Source organism: Balaenoptera ricei, chromosome 8, assembly GCF_028023285.1.
Source record: "Balaenoptera ricei isolate mBalRic1 chromosome 8, mBalRic1.hap2, whole genome shotgun sequence".
Classification (NCBI taxonomy): domain Eukaryota; kingdom Metazoa; phylum Chordata; class Mammalia; order Artiodactyla; family Balaenopteridae; genus Balaenoptera; species Balaenoptera ricei.
In genome coordinates, this window is record NC_082646.1 from 102,512,215 (window position 1) to 102,526,033 (window position 13,819).

The 13,819-nt window shown below is 34.4% G+C and overlaps 1 protein-coding gene across 2 annotated transcripts in view; it reads left to right on the forward strand.

Moving 5' to 3' along the window:
- Positions 1-13,819, forward strand: part of ZFP91 (ZFP91 zinc finger protein, atypical E3 ubiquitin ligase) — a 31,010-nt gene that overhangs the window by 4,987 nt on the left and 12,204 nt on the right. For both annotated transcript variants that reach the window (XM_059931645.1, XM_059931644.1), the window contains exon 2: positions 473-501. In XM_059931645.1, the coding sequence (XP_059787628.1) occupies positions 473-501 (29 nt within the window). The remainder of the gene's footprint in view (positions 1-472; positions 502-13,819) is intronic.

The window sequence follows — 13,819 nt, forward strand, 5'->3', positions numbered from 1 at the left end:
GTAGAAGTGTTTTAGAGGAAATCTCAAACATTATTTCATTTCACCCCAAGTTACTGCATTTGTGTAGAATAAGGACATTTTTCTCTTATGACCATTTAATACAACAAAATTAGCAATATTTTCTTTGTATTAATATCTTTTTACAGTTAAAAACAACTTTTGAATGATACTCTAGCTGTGTGCTGTCAAATATGATAGCTACTTGTGGCTATTTAAATTTACGTTAATCAGAACTGAAAATTCAGTTCCTCAGTTACATAGCTATTTTAGGCACTCAGTAGCCACATGGCGACTACCGTATTGGACAGTGCAGCTGTAGAATATTTTCATCACTCCAGAAAGTTCTGTTGGACAGTACTACTCTAGATGTTTTCTGCATCACTCTGGAGATGAACTTGAAAGAGGTAAATATTTGTGTTTTAAGAAAGTGTGCAAGATTATTCATTTAATATTTGATTCTCTTTTCTTTCAGATGCATAGAAAAAGTATCATCTGACAAAGGTAAGATTGAGTCATTGTTACCTCATGTATATTACATGACTGCTTTACAATCTGATAGAAATTAGAATGAGCTTCAGCCTAATAATTCAAATTGTTCCTATTTAAAAGTGACTTTTATTTAGTAAAGAATTACTGGAGTAGATAGAACCTATTTAAGTTAACAGCAGGTTTGGGCAAGTGGAACGTTTTGGCATTATTTAGAAACCTAATAATGGGAAATCAGATTATTTGATGTCACTTTATTGCAATTTTTAAAACTATTTGGTTTTTCAGTAAAGTAACAGAGAGGAATGATATACACTATACAGAGTAAAGTATAGACAAACTCTTGATACTTGTAGAGACTCATGTTATAATTGCAGTTTGAAGAATATGAAGAGAAAAGTTTTCTAAGATTTTAGCCTGGTGAATAATTAAATCGGGTCATTAGGTCTTTCAAATAGTAAACCAAATATATGTATTAAATGTACTCTTCTGCTTATCTGGATTATGAAGGGAAGCTGATGTTCACTTTATCCTTTTAAATGCTTTTTTAAAAAGACTATTCTGGCTTTGCAGATTGGGTTATTAAAATTGCCCCTGTCATGTTGGGCCAGTTGCTCATTTATTAAATTTTCTTTCCCTAGTTATTGGCTGTGTTCCTTGATGCTGCATTCAGATACACAGCGTCCTTCTTAAAACTGGAACAAAGATACTTTTAAGCATATTTCATTTACAGTGTCTGATCTTGGTCCAGTCCTAAAGGATTGATCAGTTAATTCATTATGTATATATATATAACATAAATACTTATTATTCTTACTGTAGACTTTTTTCTTACAAAGAATGCTTTGCAAATATGTATAAGGCAAGTGTAAAACCTGAATTTATGCCATTGAGAAGAATGACAGTGTGGTTAGGAACCAGTAACTTGAATTGGTGGCTCCTTTGTAAATAATTAGACGTCAGTGACCAGGTTTCTTTTTTCTCTGAATTTTAGAATCTAAGGCTAATATTTCATAGTATACCAGGCGTAAGTATTTTGTACTAGGCAAGTTTTTTGTGTAGAAAGTTTTGCGTGACTATTTTGTTTAGCAAGTTTTGGATTTTGTTGCTGTTGATACTTGGAAATTAGAATATGTCTGCCAAGAATGGAAAGTCTTGTGTTCCTTAATCAGAGATCATTTTGGAAATTTTAGGATGAGGGGAAAATGTAGAGACAGGTGGCAGTCAAGTACCAGAGCAGTTTCTATTAAGACAAAAAACAAAAACTGCAACCTGCCTTTATCAGAGCTAAAATTACCTCCTGTGACTAAAGACTATGTCTAAAGAAATTATTTTGGGTTGTCTTGAGGTGAGCTCACAGAATGTGGTGGAAATTTTGAACCCTGCTGGAGATAAATTAATCACTGTTTGTGTCAATTTCTTAAACCAGAGGTTGGCATATTATGTACAGTTTTGCAGTTGAGGAGAGATTAAAACTGCATTGTGGTTAATTCAGTCTCAGTCAATCCCACTTTAATCCACTAGTTAAATGCTCTGGATCTAGAGTTAGAGCTCAGGGTTTGAATTCAGGTTCTTCCTTTTATTGCAAATAATCCAGTACACTGAATCCAGTAAGGACTCAATAAAAGGTAGCTGTTGTTAAGTTTGTAAAATTTCAAAGAAATACTCTCCAACCCCCATCTCAGTCTCTGCATTAGTTTACTTGTTACGGTGGCTGTTCAACTCTATAAACAGTATCTATAGGTACATAAGTATATCTTATCTTATACAACTAGATCAGTGAATAAAGAAATAGAGGTTGATTTTCTAAAGGTACAGCTATCTTTTTGTTTTCTTAACATTGAAAAGATGTTTTCAGGATTGTTTTTACTCTTATTTACTCCAAACAACTTGAAATTATGTGCTGTCCTTCAACTAAAGATAAGAACTTTGGACATGTTTGAATAAATGACTTAGCACACACAAAAAAACAGCTTGCTGTTGTTTCTAAATTACTAAATTGCAAAGTGCCATGTTCGTTTTCAAGCTGAAATAATAGTAAAGAAACATATTAGTATAGGTTCCTGTTCCTACTATATTTATTTAACCCTGATGGGTATATGTAAAAGAATGGAAAGTTGCTTTGAGAATAGTGTTTATTAATTCATTCAACAAGTGATCGCTTAAAACATGAAAGCTTGGTTTACCACTGCCAGAGATTATCATCGTCATTGTGGAGCTTCCAAGAACGTTAGCAGAAATTCTGAGGGATGGAGCCTGGCTAATGCCATTTTAACTTGGCTTTATGTTTTCATTCTGGTCTCTGTTTTGAACCAGTGTTATACTTAAGGTAATGAAGTAAAGGAATGGTTTGACTAAATGTAATTATTAATAATCCCAGTGTTACTTAGTCTGCTAATTTTAATTTCTTTCACTTTTCAAACCTCCAACCAGAACTGCCCAAGATAAATCGTAAAAAAGGAGACAGTAGTATCTTAATCTTTATTAAATGTTTCAAGAGTTTCATGGAATAATAACAAATATTACATAGTCAAATAAATGTGGGCAGTGTTTGAGTCATCGAAGTTATTTATTGCAGGACTTCTCAGAGACTTTGATTTCGGGTACTATGCAATGTAAATACCAAAATATGCAGCAATTACCTATAAGACACCCCCTCCTTTTTTTTTTTTTTTTCCTCCCTTTAAAGAATAGCTCATGAAATTAGAGCTTATGGGAAACAGTTTGGAATCCTGGGTGCCTGAAAATTTGATTGTATAAAAGTTTGGGTCTCATCTTTTATTCAAAATCATTTTACTGTTTTTAGTTACTCTTCCTGTTAGGGAGTAGTGATGTTTGGAAAAGATTGCCTAGACAGAATCACCAAATGAGTTCATAACAGATCTATGAATTTACTTAGATTGTTTAAAGTTTTGACTATTTGCCTTATCTAGTTAATAACTTCAATAGCTTTAATTTCATCAGAGTGTTTCTGTTTTCCTGAGTTGGAATACCTTTGATTATTTCTTATCCTCTCATTTCCAGTATTTTTAAACAATTTTCTTATCCTCTCATTTCCAGTATTTTTAAACAATATTTATGTCATCCTTTAATATACAGAACAGGAATTCCCACCTTTTTTTCCCACTCTAACGAGAAAAATCTAACTTTTTAATTTTTACCATTTGGGTTTCTGTGCAAAGGATGTACAGAACGTTGTCTTCACAATTCTTTCTTGAAACATTTTGAGTTTCTTTGTTGATAACCTGGTTTCCTAGTGAAAATAAAATACTATAAGTTTTGAATAGAAAAGAACTCTGGAAGAAAAATCTCTAAGTAAAAAAAGGCATGGATACTTCCATTCTTAACCCTCAGATATGCTGTCAGGTTTAGCTAAAAGACTCTCCTTCATGTATTAATGATACTCTTCTAAAGTTGGCTTAAATATAAGTTTTTTTAAAAGGACTCGCTTTCCCTGACTTCTTTTAATATTGCTGAGATTGGCTAATATTTCAAAATGGGCTTTACTAATTATTTGTGGAAAACAAAGTAGAGCTAATTATAGAAATACACAGAGTAGTACGATCAGGTTTCCGAAACTCAAGTTCTGACTATTATAATGCTTACGTCTCAAGAGGCTGACAGTACTTTAGATAGGCATTTTATCTATCCTATTTCCTTCCTAGCCCTTTATCTTAAGGTAACAGGAAGCATATTATTTCTCTCAGTATGAGAATGATCAGCTCAACATCTTGTTCCATGTTGGGAATGCCCCATAACCTTTAAACCATTTTTCTAATTCAAACATCCAGACCTCCTGTGGTTCTTCCTGAAGTGCAGACATACCTCATTTATGGTTAATGTGGATTGTGACATAGGCTTAGAAAGCCTTGATTATCAGCTCCTTTCAGTTATGGGATGTTTCATCACTCAGGTAAATGAGTCTTTCTGTCCCTTACATATAGAAAAATAACTGTATAACGATTTGCTGATTATGATTCAACATATCAGAACCATCTCAACACAGTTTATTCTGTTACATATAACAGTGATTTTATATTGAGATTCCTTTCCCTGCCAGAACCAATTGAGAGTTGCAACAGAATGCTCTGGTAGAAGAAAACTGAAGTAGAAGAAGCCTAAGGTCCTGAGTGGGCAAGCCTACACTCAGCATATAAGAATCTGAAACCCCTGAAGAGACACCCGTCTCTACATGCAAGCATAACATTATCCTCACACTGAGATCATGGGTGGATGAGAACCTCTGACAAAAAGAAATTCGCTCTGATTTAATGACCCCTGACCTTGTAAGTCCAAGAAGGATCAAGCTCCTCTGAATTAAAACTAGCCAGGTTGATCTAACTACATCCAGGCAAATACCCCTTTAGCTTCAGTGCAGTTAATTCCCTTAGAGGTAACTGAGGTTCTGTCTTTTGCCTGCCTGCTTCCTTGCATGTGGCTTACTTCTTTGATCCTGAACTCCCAACTTACATCCTACCTTCTTATTGACTGATTTTGTTTGTAACTTTACCTCTTTGAGAATTTCTAAACCCCATTTTCTTTACTGTGACTCTCTAAACTCTTATGCATTGTTGTATAACAAACCATTCAAAAACTTAGTGGTTTAAGATAACAAAAATTTGTTATTTCTCAGTTGTCTCTCTCCTCAGTGGCCGTTCAGTTCAGGCATTTTCATGTCATGGTAGGCTCAGGTCAATGGTCCAGAAGCTGCAAGGCCTCTTGAAGTCACCCCACAGGATATAAGATCAACATACAAATATCAATTGTATTTCTGTCTATTGGCAACAAAAAATTAAAATTATAAAATTTTTAAAATATCTTTTACAATAGTATCAAAAATACAAAATACTTAGGGATAAATCTGATAAAAGATAGGAAGTATACCTATGCACTGAAAAGTATAAAACATTGCTGAGTGAAATTAAAAACCTAAATAAATGGAGTGATGTGCCTTGTTCATGAGTTTGAAGACTCAATATTGTTAAGATGTTATTTCTCCCCATATCAATCTATAAATGCAGTATAATCCAAATCAAAATCCCAACAGGTTTTTTTGTGAAGAATTTTGACCTTGAAAACTTCTTGAAAGGGTATTGGGGACCCATAGGAGGTTGCAAACTACACTTTCAAAACCATTAGCTTACCCTCTTTTTAATAGTGGATTTGATTCTTTAAGGGGAGAGGAAGAGATGAATTAGAGACTTGGTGAGCATCCAACCATGACTACTACACATGTATGGTCTGTGTTTATTTAACTATTAGTTGATTGAAGGACATTTGCTATTTCTCAGGTCCCTCCCCCCCCCCCCCCCCCGATTACAGGTGATTTTATTTACTGATTGATAGGCTGCTCAAGACATACCATACGTATACAAAGGTACACTTATTGGAAGTGTACTGCTTCATGAATATTCACAAGGCAAGTCCAGTCATATAACCATTACCCAGCTCAAGAAACAGAACATGATCAACCACTCCTACGTGTAACCACCATTCTGACTTTGAACAGCACAAACTAGTTGTGCAAGTTTTTGAATTTTATATGAATGGAATAATGCATTATGTTCTCTTTTTGTAGGGCCTCTTTTGCTCACTGTATGTGACATTCCTCTATGTTGTATTTGTTAGAGATTGTTTATTTTCGTTGCTATGTAGTGTTCCGTTGTGGGGGAATGTATCACAGTTTATCCATTTTACTATTGATGGGCATTTGGGTAGTTTTCAGTTATTGGCCTTTATGACTAGTGCTGCAGTGCATATTTTATTAATATTTATTGAGGCATAATTTACATACCTTAAAATTCACACATTTTTAAGTGTGTAATTCAGTCTATATAGATTTGCCTTTTCTGACATCTTATATATAGACTTGTACATACAGTATGTGAGGTTTTTTGTTTTGAGTCTGGCTTCTTTCACTTAGCATAAGATTTTTGAGGTTAATCCATGTTGTAGCATGTATAAATATTTTCATTCCTTTGTATGGAAATACTCCATTTGATCTATCAATTCATCAGTTGATCCACTTTTTAGCTAGCTATTGTGAGTAGTGATACTGTGAATGTTCTAAACATGCAGTTTTAGGTTAAGAATTCACTTCCTTGAAGTAATTCTTGCCGTCTTTTAGGTCAGTATCTTACATAAGTGAGCTTCTCTTTTGGCTCTGAACCTAAGGCTGGGTGGAAATGAACCAAATCTGAATTAAGCTCTTGGACTGTCACGTTCCCATTCCTCTTTTATATGATTAGGTGTGGTATAGTAGAAAGAACATAGACTTTGGACTTAGATATACCTGAGTTCAAATCTCAGCTCCACGATTTAATATGTGAGCTTGGGAAAGTCAGTTACTTGCTTTCCTCATCTATAAAAATAATAATTACTTGGCAGGATTATGAGGACTAAGTTTAGAAAAAGGGAAAAAATATTAGGCACTTAACAAGTATTTAAGGTTTGTTAGTTTCCCAAAAGAAATGTAAATATTTAAATAAATAGAGATGAGACTTTTACTCTGGTTTCTTCCAGCCTATCAACCAACTATTCCCTATTTACCCCAAATCAGTGTTAGCTTTATAATCTTGGGTAAGTCATTTAATTTCTCTAAGCCTCAGTTAGGAAAATGAGGCAATCTGAAGGAGGACCAGGTCATGTTAGGATAAACCTTAAGACTTGAAGTATTTTATCATGATGAAATGGCTATCACCTTTTGGAATTTGATGTTAGGTTGTTTTGAAAGGATTATTGGTTGCTCTAGGATTGAGAAAATTTACTTTATGTTTCATCTTTTGGTACCTAGAAGAATTGGGAGAAACATTCCTGCCAGTAGTACCAGTATCTTTTTATCTCAATTCATAGCATCAACCACTCTTGATTTGTCCCTTCTTTCTCTTTCCAGAACGTGGTTGGTATTCACTGTGCCTGCGGTGGCTTGCCTGGTGTCTTTCTTCACCCGGGCTGCTGTGGCTCTTTTCTCTTCTTATCACTTATGTATCAAGGAGCCTCTTCAAAGTCACCTACTATTATGAGAAACAACTACAAATTGTCTTTGAAGCACCACACAGACAGAACTTGGTTCTTTTCTATCTTGTCGTGATTATCCTAATGTGTGGGTTATCCTCTGTTGTCAGTTTCTACTCTGAGAACCTGAAGTGCTCCTTTTTTTCCCTTTGTATTTTCTTTTTAAGGTGAAAATCATGTAACAAAATTAACCATTTTAAAGCATAAAATTCAGTGACAATTAGTACATTTATAGTGTTGTGCCACCATCACCTCTGTCCCCACCAAAGACCCTATACCCATTAAAGGTAGTCATTTCCCACCCCACCCCCATTTCTAGCCTCTAACAAACATTAATTTGCTTTTACCTTAGTTACCTTAAAACATTACTCTGAATTTACCTCTATTCTGAATATTTCATGTACGTGGAATTGTACAATATGTGACTTTTGTGTCTGGTTTTTGTCCTATAGCATAATATTTTCAAGGTTCATCTGTGTTGTAGCATGTATTAATACCTATTGGTACTTCATTCCTTTTTTTTAATGAATTTTTAAAACAATCTTATTTTTTATTTTTGTATATTGGAGTATAGTTTATTAACAATGTTGTGTTAAATTTCAGGCATACAGCAAAGTGATTCAGTTATACATATACATGTATCTATTCTTTTTCAAATTATTTTCCCATTTAGGTTATTACAGAATGTTGAGCAGAGTTCCCTGTGCTATACAGTAGGTCCTTGTTGGTTATCTATTTTAAATATAGCAGTGTGTATATGTCAGTCCCAAAGGTACTACATTCCTTTTTTTATGAGTAACATTCCATTGTATGGATATACTGCATTTTGTTTATCCGTTCATTGTTTGACAGACATCTTGCTTGTTTCCACATTTGTGGATCGTACTGTCTGTCAGGAGCATCCATGCACAAGTATTTGTTTGAATACCTGTTTTCAGCTTTGGGGGTATATACCCAGGAGTGGAATTGCCAGGTAGTATGGTAGTTCTATGTTTATTTGTTTTGAGGAACTGCCAGATATTTTCCACAGTGGCTGCACCATTTTACATTCCCACCAGCAACGTACAGGAGTTCCAATTTCTCCACGTTCTCTCCTACACTTGTTATTTCTCATTTTAAAAATTATTATTGTAGCCATTCCTAGTGTGTATGAAGTGGTAATCTCATTGTGGTTTTGATTTGCATTTCACTAATGACTTATATTGAGCATCTTTTTGTGTGACTTTTGGCCATTTGTATATCTTCTTCGGAGAAATAACTGTTCAACTCCTTTGCCCATTTTTTAATTGGATGGTTTGTCTTTTGTTGTTAAATTGAGAGTTTTTTATACTCTGGATATTAGACTCTAGATATACGACCTGCAAATATTTTTTTCCATTCTGTAGATTTTCTTCATTTCTAAGAGTTACTTAGTGTTAGCTCTTACAATTAGGTCCTTGATCCATTTTGAGTTAATTTTTGTGTATAGTATAAGGTAAGGGTCCAGCTTCATTCTTTGCATGTGGATAGCCATTTGTTGAAGAAGCTGTTCTTTCCCCGTTAATGGTCTTGGCAACCACGTCAAAAATTATTTGACCATAGATGTATGGGTTTATATCTGGACTCTCAATACAGTTCCATTGGTCTTTATGTCCATCCTTATGCCAGTCCCACACTGTAGCACTGATTGATTACTGTAGCTCTGTAGTAAGTTTGGAGATTGGACAAAGTGAGTCCTCCAATTCACTTTTAAGATGGTTTCGGCTAATCTGGGCGCCTTGCATTTTCATATGAATTTTAGGATCACATTTTCAATTTCTGCAAAAAAGGAAGCTGAAATTTTGATAGGGATTATATTCAATCTGTAGATCTACTTGGGGAATATTGCCATTTTAGCAATATTTAAGTCTTTTTTCTTTTTGATTGAATTGTAAATGGAATCATTTTCTTAACTCCCTTTTTGGATTGCTCATTGCTGGTATAGTGAAAGTAATTTTTGTCTGTTCATCTTGTATTCTGCAGCTTTGCTAAATTTGTGTATTACCTTTAATAGATTTTTGTTTTTTTTTTTTTTTTTTTTGCAGATTCGTTAGAAATAAGGTCATTTCATTTGCAAATAGAGGAGTTTTACTTCCTCCTCCTATTTATGTGCCTTTTTTCTCTCTTGCCTAATGCTCTGACTGGAACTTCCAGTACAGTGTTAAATAGAAGTGGAGGGAAAGGGCATCCTTATTTTGTTTCTGATCTTAGGGAAAGAGTTTTCAGTCTTTTGCCAGTGAGTTTATTAGCTCTAGGGGTTTGATAAATGCCTTTTTATCAGGTTGAGGAAGTTCTAGTCTATTCCTAGTTTATTGTGCGTTCTTATCTTGAAAGTTTGTTGATTTTGTCAAATGCTTTTTCTGCATCAATTGAGATGATCATGTGGGTTCTTTTTTCCTTCATTCTATTAATGTGGTATATTACATCAGTTGATTTTTGTGTGTTGAACCACTCTCATAATCCTGGGATGCATCCCACTTGATCGTAGTTTTAATGTGCTGCATAGTCTTAATATGTGCTGGATTTGGTTTGCAGGAATATTGGTCTGTAGTTTTCTTGTGATGTCTTTGTCTGGCTTTGGTATCAGAGTTATGTTGGCCTTACAGAATGAGTTGGGAAGTGGTTCCTCCTGGCCTTTTCTTTCACTGGGAGGATTCTGATTACTAATTCAGTGTCTTCACTTCTTATAAGTGTGTTCAGATTTTTGGTAATTTGAGCCTCCTCTTTTTTTCCCCTCCGTCTAGCTAAAGGTTTGTCAAGTTTGTTGATCTTTTCAAAGAACTAACTTTTGGCATCATTGATTTTTCTCTGTTGGTCTACTATTTTCTTATATATCTCTGCTCTACTCTTTATTTCCTTCGTTTTGCTAGCTTTGGGTTGGTTTGCTCCTTTCTGCCCCCTTTTTCTTTAAGGTGTGAAGTTAGGTTATTGATTAGACATGTGATTTTTTTTTTCTATTTTAATGTAGCCATTGATGTCTATAAATTTCCCTCTGAACACTGCTTTTGCTGCAGCCCATGTTTTATGATATGTTGTTCTTTTGTTTTGTGGTTGTGGTGGTGGTGGTGGTGGTTGGCCACACCCCATGGCAGGCGGGATCTTAGTTCCCCGACCAGAGATCGAACCCTTGCCCCCTGCAGTGGAAGCGCGGTGTCTTAACCGACCAGAGATCGAACCCTTGCCCCCTGCAGTGGAAGCGCGGTGTCTTAACTGCTGGACCATCAGGGAAGTCCCTCAATCTTTTAAAATTTCTTGAGTGGCTTAATATATGGTCTACTCTGGAGAATCTTCTGTGTGTACTTGGGAAAACGGTGTATTCTGTTGTTTTTGTGTGAAGTATTATATATCTGTTAGGTATAATTTTTTTTTTAATAGTGTTGCTCAGGTCCTCTATTTCCTATTTGAATTTCTGAGTAGTTATTTTATTCATTACTGAAGGTATTGAAGTTTCCAAATTATTTTAGTAATACCTATTTCTCCCTTTAATTCTGTCATTTTTTGCTTCATATATTAGGTATGTATAGGTTTATAATTCTTATATCTTCTTGATTGATTGACTCTTTTATTAATATACAGTGTCCTTCTTTGACTCTTCTAACAGTTTTTTGACTTGAAGCCTGTTTTGTCTGATATTGATGGAGCCACTTGCCATCAGTTTGTTTTCCCCCAAAAGATGTTGAGTACCTGTGAATGTAACATTACTTGGAAGTAGAATCGTTGAGTTTCTTGTCTGTGTAGATTTGTGTCTTTTTTTATATTTGGGGGTGTTTTTGTCCTTTATTTCTCCAAGTATTCTTTCTGCTCCATTCTCTGCTCTCCTTCTGAGACTCTGTATGTTGATTTGCTTAATGGTCCCCCACAGGTCTCTTAGTCTCTGTTAATTTTTCTTCATTTTTTTCTTTCTATTCTTCAGACTAGATGCTCTCAGTTGTGACCTATCTTAAAGTTTGCTGATTCGTCTCCTTTCTCAAATCTGCTGTTTAATGAAACCCTCTAATCAGTTTTTCATTTCAGATATTATACTTTTTTCAGCCCTAGAATTTCTGTTTCGTTCCTTTTTATAATTTCTGTCTTTTTGTTGGCACTTTTCTATTTGTTGAGACATCATTCTCCTGATTTCCTTTAGTTCTTTGTCAGTGATTTCCTTTAGCTGTTTGAGCATATTTTAAAAAATCATATTCTTTGTCTTGTGTGGTCTCTCTAAAGGCTCTGTTTGGTTAAGCTTGTGCCCAACGTGTGATTTGACAGAGATTTCCTTACATGGCTTGTTTAACTTTTGTCTTGCTTCAGTGTTTACTTGGTTGCTGTAAACCTATGACTATATCCCAGAGTTCTTACAAAGTTGATTCTGGCAGGTGTGTGGTGTGTGTGTTTCTGACAAGGGACCTTTTTGCTGATGTCACTCTATGACAATGCTTTTTTTTAAACTATAGAGTTTTATGGAATGGGTATGTTATTCAATAAAAATAGGCTATTATGCTTTATAAGGATAAGCAGTTCTCATCAAATTGCTGTTATTTGTCCAGTGGATAATATCCACAGCATGAGAAGATGTGGGTATACAGTCCTTTCATCATGAAGTATAAAAGAGCTTTATTGAGTATAGGAAGTTACGGAATAGGTTTAAAGTCCAAATTAGCATAGCTGGGTTTAGTAAAAGAAATAATTTTCTCTTCATTATTTAATGTTCAGTACTTTATGGAGGGTATTGAATTGCTCCCTTTGAAGAAATTTTCTCAAAAGTAGCCATGACCTACATGTAAAAGTCCTTGATTACTAGTCTCAAGACAGGATTTTTAAATCCAGGTCTGCTTAGATAACTTTGTGATCTTGAACAAGTTGTCTTCATTGGCATTCCAGTTACTTTAAGGGGAAAATTCATTGGATTGTACTTAGACTAGTTAATCTTTAAGATATTTTCAACTGTAAACTTTTTATTATTATTATTTTGACACTTGAAGTAGCTCAGATAGTAGAAAGGTAAAAAAGGCATTTTAATGGTGAAAGGGAAGTCAAAGGAAACGCATATCTGATTTAATAATTATGTCCGTTTATTTTAAAGTTCCCACTGCTATTCATATCTGCATTTCAAATGAATGTTATTTCATTACCTTAATATGTTCTCATAAAACTTTCAAACAATGTAGTTAAAGCTGAAATAGCCCCCAGTCACCACCTTGTTCCACAGTGGAGGAAACTATAGTTTTTCAGATCATTTTTTTAAAGGTTAAGCAAAAAAAATTACCATACTATGTGTGTGTGTGTGTGTGTGTGTGTGTGTGTGTGTGTGTGAAGTTTTATTTTTTCCATTTAACAACATTTTTGCCAGTAATTCCATGTCATTTTTTACAGATACCTCCATATATTTTATTCTGTCTTGGTGATATACCATGGTTTATTTAATAAACAGTGTCTCCTTAATATGGAGAGTTAGGTTGTTTCCATCTTTTGGCTATTATAAACATGTTATAGTGAACCTCCACGTGCCAGTTTATTTTCCTAGGGTAGATACTTTGAGATGGAATTACTGGAAGTATTTTTGGACCTTCCCTGGAAGGTGACCAGTATTTATCTCAATTTCTTGAAATCTGTCCAGGAGTAGTGTTGTGATATATAGATATAAATAGATAGATTTATTTATTTATACCACGGGTATACACACATATATATAATATTTGGACATTTTACGGACGTGGGTTTTATAAGTGTGATTATAGTTTTGTAGGATAAATTCCTAGTAGTTGAAATTAATGTGAAAAGGTATATGTACTTATAATTTTGATAGATGTTGCCAAATTGTCCTTTATAGAAAGGTTTTGCTGGTGTTCACACTGTTATCTCTATTAAGAGTTCCTATTTTCCTACAGCCTTGCCAATACAAACATTTGGATCATTGCCAATATGCTAGGGGAACAATACTACAGCAATATGATTTTCATTTGAGTTTCTCTTGTTATGAGTGGATTGAGCTTTGTTGTCATTGTTTTTGTTTGTTCATATGTCTGAAAACCATATGTTTTTACTGAGTTGCCATTTTTCTGTTGGGCTGTTAGACTTTGCTTATAGAGGAATTTGCCATGCAGAAAACTTTATGTTTATATAGTCAGATGTATCAGTCTTAAGACCTAAAATTCTGTGCTATTCTTAGAAAGGACTTCCATTCTGAGATTATTAAAAGGATCTTCCATGGTCAATATAGGCTCACTTCTAATATACTAAGTAAAATTATTGAATAGAATCAAGGGAAGGCATTCCTACCATGGAATTCCTCTTTATGGAATTCCTCTTCAGTACTTACTTG